The sequence below is a fragment of the Muntiacus reevesi genome, chromosome 3, assembly GCF_963930625.1.
Source record: "Muntiacus reevesi chromosome 3, mMunRee1.1, whole genome shotgun sequence".
NCBI lineage: Eukaryota > Metazoa > Chordata > Mammalia > Artiodactyla > Cervidae > Muntiacus > Muntiacus reevesi.
In genome coordinates, this window is record NC_089251.1 from 172,821,198 (window position 1) to 172,834,541 (window position 13,344).

Sequence of the window (13,344 nt, forward strand, 5' to 3'; positions counted from 1 at the left end):
TGAGCCTGCCGGTGCCTGCGCCGAGGTTCTAGGTCCTCGCTGTTGTCGCTGACACCTGTGGCTCGGGTGGCGGTCCTCCTACCTGAGGAATCCTGTCTGGCCGGAGACTTTTGGGGGCCCCTGCCGATCCCGTTCTAGGCCTATGTCGTTAGAGACGTCTCCGGTCGACGAACCTGTTTTTATTTCTTCGCTTTTTTGACACGTTCTCCGCCCGAAACCCTCTCTCCTGGGTTGGGGGGTGGGGGGGGGGAGCAAAAGCCTTGACTTTGGGGATTACATTTTGTTAGGTCGCTGTGATATTGTTGAGGATGTTATTTCTTATTTTGGAGCTGGGCATCCTCCAGGAGGCTAACGACTCTTTTTGTTTCAAGTTGGTACCTTTTAGAAAAAGTATCCCTCGAAACTTTGTTTCATATTGTGTATTATGTGGTGATAAAAGTTAGAGATGGACGTGGATCCTTAATGCCTTGTTGGGGGATAGACTCAAGCCCTCGTTTACTCAAAAATAATTTTCTCTTTTAAGTGCCAAGTGCCATTTTTATATCAGTTACCAACTTCTGACAACACACTGTTCCACCTCTCTCTTTTGAAAGCACTCATGTGTGTCTTCCTCTTTGAAACCAGACCCTTAGGTACTGCTGAGGACATTCTTAATGTTTTAGAATGTGCGCGATGTATCTTTGCCACATAGTCACAATGCTAGAACACCAAGGTATCAAGAAAAATTCTTGTGATGTTCATACAGGCCAAAATATCTCAGTGTGCAGTCCTGTTTTCTTTTCCAAAGGCTATGGTTTTTGTAATCAGTGAGTTCACACACAAAGAAACAGTGGCAAAACTCTTTGTCTTGCATTATTAATACAAGTATTAACTTGTGACTTGTTTCATGCCTTAAAAAAAAAAAAAGAGGTAGTGCCAATCAATGTTTTTTTATTCACGTTTTCCTTTTTCTTATTTTCCTTTCAATGCCAGTCAACTTTCCAACATTCTTAGACTATGAAAAGCTATATAAAGGTCCTTCATGGCATTAGTTACTCAAGTAGCTTTTACATTTTGAAGATTCCGTGCTAGGCCCATAGTCTGCAATGGATTCTGCATCTTATTTTGAAACTGGTATCCCGGTTCTGACAAATACAAATACTTGTAGAATTTACTGTGTTAACAACAGTGTTGAATTTTGGTTTACAACAATGGTCTGGGCTTGTTTGGTTTTTAGTGCTTGACTAGTTTAAAAGATAGTGTGTCAAATCAGTATGGTCAATATTGATAACATGCTAAATAGGTTCAACTTGTTGTGTTTATTGATATGGCTTGAATATGGCTTTTAAGTTACATTTTAATTGTTATATTCACTGATTTGTTTTGTTCGAGGTAAACTGAAAGTTTACCAAATACATATATATGTTTTTGTTTTCTTGACCGGGTATCTCTTGGTGCTTTTTTTGTACTGATAACATTTTTTTGCTTCTTGAGTATTTATCATATGATGATTAGAAAGGTATGAATGTATGCCATGCTATAATTGGTCATTGGTCACTATTTACTGTACTTATTTGTAATCATCAGTGACTGATTATAAATTAGCATTATGGTTGCTTTCATATTCCAGAGATGAACATTCTGAAAATTGCTTCACAGTGTATTGTCACTGCTGAAGTTACACACACTCAGCTAACTGAAATGCCCGCAGGAAAATGCGTAATTGAGCCTCATCTGTTTTTAATTTAGGACATTAGTTTTGCAGGTAAATATTTTTTAACATTGTTACTGATTTTTTAGCGTGTGCTTAATAATGTTCTGTGCTTGTTTCCTCCTACTTAGCAAAGAAAAAAAAAACACTGAGGATAAATAAAATGATATCCCACTAAACTTCAAGGATTTCAAAGTCTGTCTTATTTTCCTTGCACCTCTGTGTGTGTTCCGTAATATTTCTTGAATGAATGACCTTTGCACATTACAGTAAAAAAACTGTAGTGAGAGTGGAACCCTGTCTGAGATTCCTTTAAAATTTAAGTGGACATGGTATCCTGTTTAGGTGTGGAATTGGGAAGGCCCAGTATTTGTTCTGGGCAGAGAACAGAAATCTTAGAACTCAGATATTTGGGTCTGTAACCTTTTTCAGTCTCTTTGAATGCTTCTTTCCCTAATCCTGGAGGAGTAAAGATACCTTGTCTCTTTATAGAGATACTATGGAGAAGGAAATGATAACCCACTCCAGTATTCTTGCCTGGAGAATCCTGTGGACAGATGAGCCTGGAGGGCTGCTGTCTATGGGGTCACACAGAGTCAGACTTGACTGAAGTGACTTAGCATGCATGCACTGGAGAAGGAAATTGCAACCCACCCCAGTATTCTTGCCTGGAGAATCCCAGGGACAGAGGAGCCTGGTGGGCTGCCGTCTGTGGGGTCGCACAGAGTCGAACTTGACTGAAGCAGCTTAGCAGCAGCAGCAGCAAAAATACTACACAGCATCGCATCAAGTTTGCTAGAAATTTTGTTGTAATACTGAGTTTTTACTGTTTAAAATAATTTGACTCTATTGTTCAGTTGCTAAGTTACGTTTGACTCTTTGTGACCCCATGGACTACAGCACGTCAGGCTTCCCTGTCCTTCACTATCTCCCGGAGTTTGCTCAGACTCATATCTTTTAAGTTGATGATGCCATCCAATCATCTAATCCTCTGTCGTCCCCTTCTCCTCAGTTCAGTTCAGTTGCTCAGCCGTGTCTGACTCTTTGCGGTCTCATGAAGTGCAGCATGCCAGGCTTTCCTGTCCATCACCAGTTCAGGGATCTCGTGTCCATTGCATCGGTAATGCCATCCAGCCATCTCATCCTCTGTCATCCCCTTCTCCCACCTTCACTCTTTCCCAGTATCAGGGTCTTTTCCAGTGAGTCGGTTCTTGGCATCAGGTGGCCAAAGTATTGGAGTTTCAGCTTCAGCATCAGTCCTTCCAATGAATATTCAGGGTTGATCTCCTTTAGGATGGACTGGTTTGATCTCCCTGCTGTCCTAGGGCCTGTCAAGAGTCTTCTCCAGCACTGCAGTTCAAAAGCCTCAATTCTTCAGGACTTAGCCTTCTTTATGATACAACTCTCACATCCATACAGGAAGACTGGAAAAAATCATAGCTTTGACTACACAGACTATATGACAAGCTAATGACTGCTTTTTAATATGCAGTCTAGGTTTGTCATGGCTTTTCTTCCAAGGAGCAAGTGTCTTTTAATTTCATGGCTTTAGTCACAGTCTGTAGTGATATTGGAACCCAAGAAAATAAAATCTGTCACTGTTTCTACTTTTCCCATCTATTCGCCATGAAGTGAATGGGACCAGATGCCATGATCTTAGTTTTCTGGATGTTGAGTTAAAGGCAGCTTTTTCACTCTCCTCTTTCAGGAACCCTCATCAGGAGGCTCTGTTACTTGAATTAAAATTTCATGTTGCATCTTACTTAGGTTAAATGAATGGATTTCATCATAAACTAAAATAAATACTCAGGACATTTAAGCAAAAGGGTGGTTCTGACAGGAAGGATCATATAAAGGAAAAACTTACATTTTTTATCCAGATAAGGCATGCATAACCTATACTTTGGTTATTTTTCTTTTTAATAATCTCTCTTTAAAAACCAGCAGTGTGTTTTTGGACAATCTCATTTTTATAATTTTACAATCTCATTTGGTATTAATTGAATCAATAGGTAGTGTTTTCAGTTGATTGTGGTTAAAATTTGGTTTAAGGGCTTTTCTTCATATATATTCATTTCTTCAAGTATTCCCAGACACTGTGTCAGGTAGACCCAAATTCTGTCTTCCTGAAGTGTAATTTTGGCAATGGTAAGGATATATTGTTGTTGTTTCTTTGCTAAGTCATTTTCGACTCTCTGTGACCCCGTGGACTGTAGCCTGCCAGGCTCCTCGGTCCATGGGATTTCCCAGGCAAGAATGCTGGCGTGGGTTGCCATTTCCTCCTCCAGGGGATCTTTCTGACCCAGGGATTGAACTTGTATCTCCTGCATTGACAGATGGATAGGATTCTTTAACCATTGAGCCACCAGGGCTTCCCAGGGGCTCAGCGGTAAAGAATCTGCCTGCCAGCACAGGCTCGGACATGACTGAGAATGCAGGCACTAACTAAGGATGTATTCTTGGGAATTGAAGATTCCTGTAAACTTAACAATGTTGACATTCATTTGAGAAGAGTGTCTTTGACTTAGAGATGGTAAAAGAATTGGAAAATTTATTTTTTGTCTGACATTAAGATTTTGAGTGGTATTTTGATACATTTTCAGTAAATCCATCTTTTCTTTGATAACCAAGGATTTTTAGGTCATTTTTAATGTGGCCTTGGGTTGACTTTACATTTGTTAGGAAATGCCCATTCATTGACTCCTTAGGAATTTTATCTGAGTAGAAAGAAGTATCCATAACACAGAACCTTCATAACAAAGAAGGCCTGGAGTGACGTCTTTGAGTTTTGGGACAGTGAACCCTGGCCCTCAGAAAAACAAAAGGGCAGCAATTTAGATTTTTTTTAAGTGGGGGGTGGGGTGGGGGCGATCAAAGAGCCGAAAGGAGTGTGTTAAAGAAAGGAAAAGACGTGCGAGGTTGGCTGTCCTTGCTTGTCCAGATCAGGGATGTACTGCTGCTGCAAGCAGTATGGCCTTGAACAGCTTCTAACAGGCCCCAGCTGTGGTTACATTGTTCCCAGACTGGGTGTCACTCTAGGGCATGTGTAGCTTCAGAGCCAGCAGTCACACAGTTTGTAGTAGGGATGAGTTGAGGATCAGGGAATGTGAGTGGCTGTGGGTAAGAAACTGGACAAAGGTAAGAAATCTTAGTAGTTAGACAAACCCTGGCAGCACTCATTCTTCCAAAGATTGCTGAGTGTCTGCTGAGTGAGAGGCTGCATGGTGCTGGGGATTTATCCATAAAATAACAGAGAGCCATGTCCCTGACCCAGAGCTTTCATTCAGGTGGAATATTACCCATGGTCATGACTCCAGAAAGCCATGGGATTTTTTTTTCCCCTTTTCTTTTGGACCTCAGATGATCAGTCTTGAATTACTTATAGACCCAGTTCATAGCTGTACTGCTTCAAAACAAATTAACCGAAAACTAAATGCCTTAAAACGGCAAGCATTTATTATCTCACAGTTTCTTCGGTTAGGCTCTGGGCATATCTTAGCTGGGCGCTTCTGATTCAGTCTTTCACAGGCTGTAGTCAAGGTACCAGTCAAGGCTGCAGTTATCTCAAGTTTCGGCTGAGATCCACTTCCCTGCTCCCTCATGGCATCGTTGGCAGGATTCAGTGTCTCTGAACCATTGGACTGAGGCCCTCAGTTCCTCACTGTTGCCCTTGGGCTTCCGTCAGATCTCTGCCACATGAGCCTCTGCATGGCCAACTCACAGCATGGTAGCTGGGCTTCCTTTGGAGTGGTCCCACCAGAGAGCAGAAGACGGTGAGCAAGGCGGAAGTCACAGTGTAATCTCAGAAGTGACATTTCGTTATTTTCGTGCATTCTGTTTGTTACAAGCTCACATTCAGGGGGAGAATGGACACCAGGCGGCAGAGGTCATTGAGAGCCATCTTACAGGCTCTCGGTGATTATTGCTGGATATAAGGCACTTCTTTTGTTGTAGTTCTTTAACCCTGACACTACCCTTCATCCTCTTTCTCCACTCATATTTCCCTATCTTACCCTCCATAGACACTGTAATATATTTAATATATGTTCTTGGATGTGTATGTATCCTTTGAAAAAGAGTGTTTTATATACCACATATATAGCATATTTTTAAGTTTATAAAATGGTATTGGGGATTTAGACCTTGTTCTGTGTCTAAGTTTTTTGGTTTTTGTTTTTTTTTTCACCCAACCCTGTATTTTTTGTTTTTTGGCCGAGCAGCTTGTGGGATCCTAACTCCCTAACGAGGGACTGAATCCCCAGCCCCTCGGCAGCTAAGTGTCAAGTCCTAACCACTGGACTCCCAGGAAAGCTCCTTAACCCTGTATCTTGACAATATATCCATGTTGCTATTTGTACATCTTCATTGCTTCCATCTGTTACACAGTATTCGTTAGTGCAGGCACCATACTTCCTTATCTTTTCTCTAGCAGGAAATAGATAGGTTGCCCCCAACTGCTGGATATCTCTGACAGTCTTGTCATTAACATCTGAAAACAAGTTCTTTTGTGGATCTGTGTGAAACTTTGTTTGGACTATTTATAGAAAAGTAGGGTGGCAGCATCATAGGATAGCTGTGTACATGATTTCTCTAAGTACTACCAGATCGCTCTCCAAAATGATTGTAGGAGTTTATGCCCACAAATTTATGTGAGGGGTTTTTTTTCCCCAAATTCTTGCCAGTAGTGATTTTTTTTTTTTTAATCTAGTTAATGTAAAAGAGGTCTCACACTTTATTTGCATTCTTCTGTTACTAGTATCTGTACTTGTTAACCATTTGGGTTTCCCCTTCATAAATTGCCGTTCATGTGCTACTCGTTTTTGTATGAAGTTCTCTTGTCTGTTAGTGTGAGGAATTATAAGGTGGATTTTCTGATCTTAGGTTATCCTTACATTCCTGAGATAAACCTTCTTGATCGTGGAGTGTATGTGTGTGTGTGTGTGTGCGCGCACACGCACGTGCATGGGTCTCCTTGCTGATACATTGTTAATTAGCTAATCTTTTATTTAAGATTACCACATCGTGGTCCTCAGTGAAGTAGGCTTTGTATTGTTCTTAATGAGTTCTGAAAATTGAGATGGTGGCTCCCTGGAGGCTCAGCAGGTAAAGAATCCACCCGCAATGCAGGAGACACAGGAGATGTGGGTTCAATCCCTAGGTCAAGAGGATCCCCTGGAGAAGGTAAAGGCAACCCACTCCAGTATTCTTGCCCGGAGAATTCCATGAACAGAGGAGCCTGGCGGGCTACAGTCCATGGGGTCGCAAAGAGTCGGTCACGACTAACACTTTCACTTTCTACCTCATAAAAAGTTGATCAGTTTTCCCTTATTTTCTGGACCAATTTTTATGTCATTGAAATTATCTGCTGTCTGGAGGGTAGGTAAAAGCCCACCTTTGAAAACCCCATATCCATATATCCACATGCTACTAAGTGCAAAGACTGTGCTTGGTTTTGCATGTGGAAAGTTTCAGGGAAGGTGCAGTTAGCGTTTATTAAGACCTACTCTTTGCCAAGCAGTGTGCTGGCTATTTTAAACAGTCATGTATTCCTTATAGTGCAACTCTTGGAAGTATGGTTACTTGGGCAGTCCCTGGCGGTCCAGTGGTTAGGACTCTGCATTTTCACTGCTGAGAGCCTAGGAGCTCAGTCCCTGTTGGAGGAACTAAGATCCCTCCCACAAATTGTGTGACGTGGTTAAAAACAAAAAGAAGTAGTAACTACCCAATTTACAGATTTAAAAACTAAGGCTCAGAAAAGATAAAGGGCTTGACAAAGGTGGCAAAATTAGAATTCTACCAAGATTTTTCTAACATCAAAACGTGTGTTTTCTCTGTTTCACACTGCCTTCCAAGAAAAGCATCTAACATTCTGCATTTGTTCTGCAGATATTCCATAAGACTTGTATTTCATGCACTGAAGTTACTAACTCAGATCTTTTCCTGCTCTCAGAGATTCACGGTAGACAAGTGCCTTGAGATGAAGGCCCCCAGTCAAGTACCAGGGGCCTTTAGAAGGGGGAGGGCTTTTTCTGAACTGCAAGTTTGGAAGGTAGACATACTGGGATAATTGCTACTTATCTGAGTGGGACTTTGACACATAGGTAGGGTTTGACTGTGGGAACTAAGAAATTTCTCTGAAGGAGTGGAAATTATCATAAGCAAATGTACGGAATGGAAAATGCAGTGTGTGTAAAAGCGAGCTTCTTCAGGGATCCTTGAAACGTATGCTTTTAAAGAAAAACTCTTTGTACTTATTTTTAAAAGACTTAATATGAAACTTTTCTTTTTTAGCTTGTAATTGAGCATGAGTCTTCTTATGATTAGTGAGAATGTAAAGTTGGCCCGTGAATATGCGTTGCTGGGAAATTACGACTCTGCAATGGTCTATTATCAGGGAGTTCTTGACCAAATGAACAAGTATCTGTACTCAGTCAAAGATACATACCTCCAGCAGAAATGGCAACAGGTAAGATTCATGACTGTTGTTTGTTTCAGTGGTTTAAAATACTCAGATTTAAATAGATAGTGCTTTTGCAGTTATGCATTAAGACTGTATAATTTATTATATGGATTTGTATATAAGGTTACTTAAAATGATGTGTCATATTCACCATCATCAGTATGATGAGTTCTACTCAGTTATTCTAATTTTTGGAATCTAATAGGAATGGTTTTGAAATTTTCTTCTAGACCACATTTTGACCTGGTAAAATTAGAATTGACTTTATTAAGCTGATGACACCTGAACCTCACATGTACTGTATTCCCTATAGGACATCATAAATCAGACCACACTTGAATCCCATGTGAGGAATCTTAGCCACTGAGGAGCAGTAGAAATTTCTGTGCTTGCTAAGTTGCTTCAGTCGTGTCTGACTCTTTGCGACCTCATGGACTGTAGCTCACCAGGCTTCTCTGTCCATGGAATTCTCCAGGCAGGAATACTGGAGCGGATTGCCATGCCCTCTTCCAGGGGATCTTCCCAACCTAGGGACGGAACCCAGGTCTTCTGTGGCTCCTACATTGCAAGCCGATTCTTTATTTTTGTTTTGTTTTGTTTTAATTAATTAATTTATTTTTATTAGTTGGAGGCTAATTACTTCACAACATTTCAGTGGGTTTTGTCATACATTGATATGAATCAGCCATAGAATTACACGTATTCCCCATCCCGATCCCCCCTCCCACCTCCCTCTCCACCCGATTCCTCTGGGTCTTCCCAGTGCACCAGGCCCGAGCACTTGTCTCATGCATCCCACCTGGGCTGGTGATCTGTTTCACCATAGATAATATACATGCTGTTCTTTCGAAACATCCCACCCTCACCTTCTCCCACAGAGTTCAAAAGTCTGTTCTGTACTTCTGTGTCTCTTTTTCTGTTTTGCATATAGGGTTATCGTTACCATCTTTCTAAATTCCATATATATGTGTTAGTATGCTGTAATGTTCTTTATCTTTCTGGCTTACTTCACTCTGTATAATGGGCTCCAGTTTCATCCATCTCATTAGAACTGATTCAAATGAATTCTTTTTAACGGCTGAGTAACAAGCCGATTCTTTACCACTGAGCCATGAGGGAAAAAATTTATAGGTAGAAACTATAGAACTTACATGTTCAGTTGGATGTGTCACTTATAATAAGGTTCAACAATGTCCCAGGAGAGAAATGTTATAGAAATTAATAGTCTTTTTGAGCTGATCTTCTAGATAGACTATTACCTCCAAGTTTTACTAAACTGCTTTTTAAATAATATTCCATATTTGTCCTTAATTTCTTTAACAGAGAAATGATCTACCTCTGTGAATTTAACCTTTCCTTAAATCTGCCTCTTCATATTTTACATTAGAAAGGGAAAATATTTCGTAAAGTGTCTTAAATTTGCCACTGAAAGACTTTTAAGACCTTTTGTTCTTAGGTCAGCAACTTTTACTTAAGAAGTCTAAACTTTTTTATAAGACTATTTAAATTGGAAACTCCCTAGCTGTCCAGTAGTTAATATTCCACCTTTCCACTGAAGGGGACACAAGTTCAATCCCTATTGTGGGAGTCTGCAGGGTACGTGCTGTGGCCAAAAATAAATAAAAGATTGACTGTATTTTTAAAAATCTTTATTGAATTTGTTACAACATTGCTTCTGTTTTATGTTTTGATTTTTGGCCCCAAAGCATGTTGGATCTTAGCTCCCCAACCAGAGGCTGAACCTGCACCCCTGCACCCCCTGCTTTAGAAAGTAAAGTCTTAACCACTGGACTACCAGGGAAATGCCATGATTAAATGTGTGGTTTTTTTTTTTAAAGTAGAGAAAAAAAAAGGATATTTAAATCATTTAGTTTTAAAACCAAACATTGCTAGCTTCATTTCTTTCACACACACACACACACACACACACACACACACACACACATATATATGAAATATATATCATTTTGAAGTTGAGTCAAGGCAGCTTTTTAAAAAAAATATACAGGTTGTATGTGAATTGAGCCATTTATCTTCTGAAGCTTTATTTTTCCAACTGTGGGATGCATTCCATTAGTGAATTGTGAAATTAGTCAATTCTGATGAGCATGTTTAAAGTCAGTTAAGTAATATAAGAACCATCAAAGCACAACTTGCAGAAGTAATATTTTTTACCAAACTTTAAAGATACAGGTAACTTTTAAACTTGTTATGCACTTTTAATAAGAACTATAAGTAACGATGGCCTAATTAGTCAGAACACATAATTCATTTTCTCAGAATTAATTTTGTACTTAAAAATAAAGAATTTATGATCTGTTATTAAAATTTCAACAAAACATTCTGATATGGTTTCCTGGATATCTGATGTCAAAATAGAGGCTTCTAGCATTCTTAATAAATGGCCCAACTTAATTTGGCAGTGATTTATTAGTTACAGAAATTTAAAGAACCATATTCTCCTTTGAAATCAGGTTTGGCAGGAAATAAACGTGGAAGCCAAACACGTTAAGGATATCATGAAAACACTAGAGAGCTTTAAACTAGACAGCACTCCATTAAAAGCTGCACAGCACGAGCTTCCAGCATCTGAGGGAGAAGTCTGGTCCTTGCCCGTACCTGCCGAACGAAGGTGAGTGGAGACCCTTTAAGAAACAAACCGACACAGAACTGGTAGCATTGGTCCTGTCTAGGAGGAGGACTGAGGGGCTGAGAGACAGGAATGGGAGAGGGGGTTGTTTTTTTTTTTTTTAAATACCATTTATAAATTAAATTGTGTATTGTGTGATTCTGTGACTCATTTCAGTAAATTAAATTTAGGTAGACATATTGTTCTGTGAATGAGCTCAAAGCAGTAGAGATACACCTTATGGAAGGAACATGGGGATGGAGACTGAAATATCTGGACTGTAAGTCTGTCTTTGCCACAATCTGTAGCTTTCGGAAAAGCATATAACCATTCTAGACTTCAGATTTTGTTATATAAAGTGAGGGAATTAGACTAAAACAGTAGTTCTCAAAAAGCTATCACAGAACACTGCTGTTTATCAAGCTACACTGCTGCTAAAATTGAAAAAGTGGGCTTTTTAGTTAACAGGGAAAAAAGATAAAATATTCTCAATTATAGGTTTTATTCTGACATTTTTTTTTCCAGATTCCTATTACCTGGTGCCAGCAAGTGAACGATTAGTGAAAGTTTATATTTACTGAAATGCTCAAAACAGCCAATTATGCTTAGTTCCATTGCATGTTTTTTTAACTGACAGGAGTGCAAGTGGATGTCATTTATCTGTTTTACTCACACAATAGATTTCCTAGTTTGTATTGTGTGTTTAGATATATTAATGTATAATAGCATTCTACAAAGAACAGTGACTTCCAGTTTCTTTGCCCCTTAACCAGTTTGAGAGCCTTGCATTAAAACATTGCTCAGGTGCTTTTTAGGTGTTTAAGATTCTATCATTGAAACTGTTACTCCTTGACTATATTTTATGACAGGTGCTAGATATTGAGTACTCATGTGGTTCTGAGCACTAATACAGAATACACACGCTATTTATTTTTCACAATAAGCCTTCCAAATAATTGGTTATATTTCCTCTGTGTTTCAGGTAAGATAGTTGAGATGCAGTGAAGTTAAGTAACTTCTCCCCATTATCACAAAACTCGTAACTGGTGGAGTTGAGATTTGAACCCAGATGTGTTTGGTTACGAAGCTGGCATACTCTGCCATACTGGTCATTCTCAAACTCTAGCACACAAGGATCTCTTGGGGCGCTCACTCAGAGTGTGGGTTCTGGGGTCTCACTCCCAGAGAGTCTGGTGTAACAGTAGGGGAGCCCAGGAATCTGCAGGCAATTCTAATCCAAGTGGTTGGTAGATCACACTTTAAGAAGTACTGTACCAAAGTGTTTTCCCTCCAGTTTAGGATTGACTAATGGGCATTGACTGTTTCTTAGCCACTTTCATTTTTTCAGCTCCAGATAAAAGTACGAATATTCTGTTATTGACTGTGATACTTTCTGAATATTTACTACATTTTACCATGACTCTTAAGTACTTTTATATATGTGTGTGTGTGTGTGTGTGTGTGTGTGTATTCTGTTTTATTTTAGAATTCACCAAAAAGAAAAAAAACCCCTCAAAACTACAGCAATAGGCTCATTAAAGAAAAACAGGAAAATGCATAAAAGTAGAGGAGAAATCATATAGTCATCCAAGTACAACTTCTAGTGCTTTATACATTGTTTATTTTCATAGTTGTAGTTGTGCTATACCCATAATATTTAACTTTGTATTATATTTTTTAAAAAAAATCCTAATAGTAGACAATTGCTATACATTTACTGTGTTGCCGAGTACCATGTCAGTCGCTTTACACATATTATTTAATCCTCAAAACAGACTTAGAAGATAGGTACTAAACTGTTAGCCCCAATTTCTGATGAGAAAATTTAAGCTTAGATAGGTAAAGTAACTTGCTGTTTATAGTGTAAACATTGGTAATTTATAAGCCATCTTAGATCCTCTTTGCTGCTTTTAAAGGATTGTTTGCTGCACTTTTAAGGGATATAACCTACAATAGTTAACCCCTTTTTTCTTATTATAAATAAATTGAAAAATTTTCCACATCTCTGTTTACTTTTTCTTAATTTCCAAAGTAGAACTAATAAAAGATGAGTGAAGTTGTGTTTTTATTTTATCTTGCCTGTAAATATGTTTTACTCCTGCTTAACTTTCTTTTAATCCCTCCTTCTTCAGAATCATCATTTGGCCCTTGTATTGGTCTGCTCTGTAACAAAATCTCTGGCTGCTGTAACAAAATCCCACAGACCGGGTGACTTAAACAACAGAAACTTATTTCTCACAGTTCTAAAGCTAGAAAGTACAAGCTTAAGGTGTGAGCCAGTTTGGCTTCTGGCGAGGAGTCTTGAGCAGCTGACCTCTTCTCTGCGTCCTCACATGGCAGAGGAAACCACAAGCTCTCTGGTGTATCTTAATAAGGACACTATTTTTTAGATCAGGACCCCACCCTTAGGACCTTATTTAACTTGAATTACTTCCTTACTCCAAATGATCACACTGGGGTTTAGGAATTCAGCATAATGAGTTTTGGAGGAATACAAAAATTGTCTGTAACAGCACCATAACTCCTTTCTCAAGTTACTGATAAGAACTTTCCAGTGAATAGATG

The 13,344-nt window shown here is 39.2% G+C and overlaps 1 protein-coding gene across 2 annotated transcripts in view; it reads left to right on the forward strand.

Moving 5' to 3' along the window:
* KATNA1 (katanin catalytic subunit A1) overlaps positions 1 to 13,344 on the forward strand; it is a 33,491-nt gene that overhangs the window by 361 nt on the left and 19,786 nt on the right. Inside the window, exons 2-4 of one of the 2 annotated variants that reach the window (XM_065931161.1) lie at positions 1,610 to 1,744; positions 7,982 to 8,156; positions 10,625 to 10,782. In XM_065931161.1, the coding sequence (XP_065787233.1) occupies positions 7,995 to 8,156; positions 10,625 to 10,782 (320 nt within the window). In that variant the 5' untranslated portion in view covers positions 1,610 to 1,744; positions 7,982 to 7,994. The remainder of the gene's footprint in view (positions 1 to 1,609; positions 1,745 to 7,981; positions 8,157 to 10,624; positions 10,783 to 13,344) is intronic. The other variant, XM_065931160.1, reaches the window with a different exon arrangement.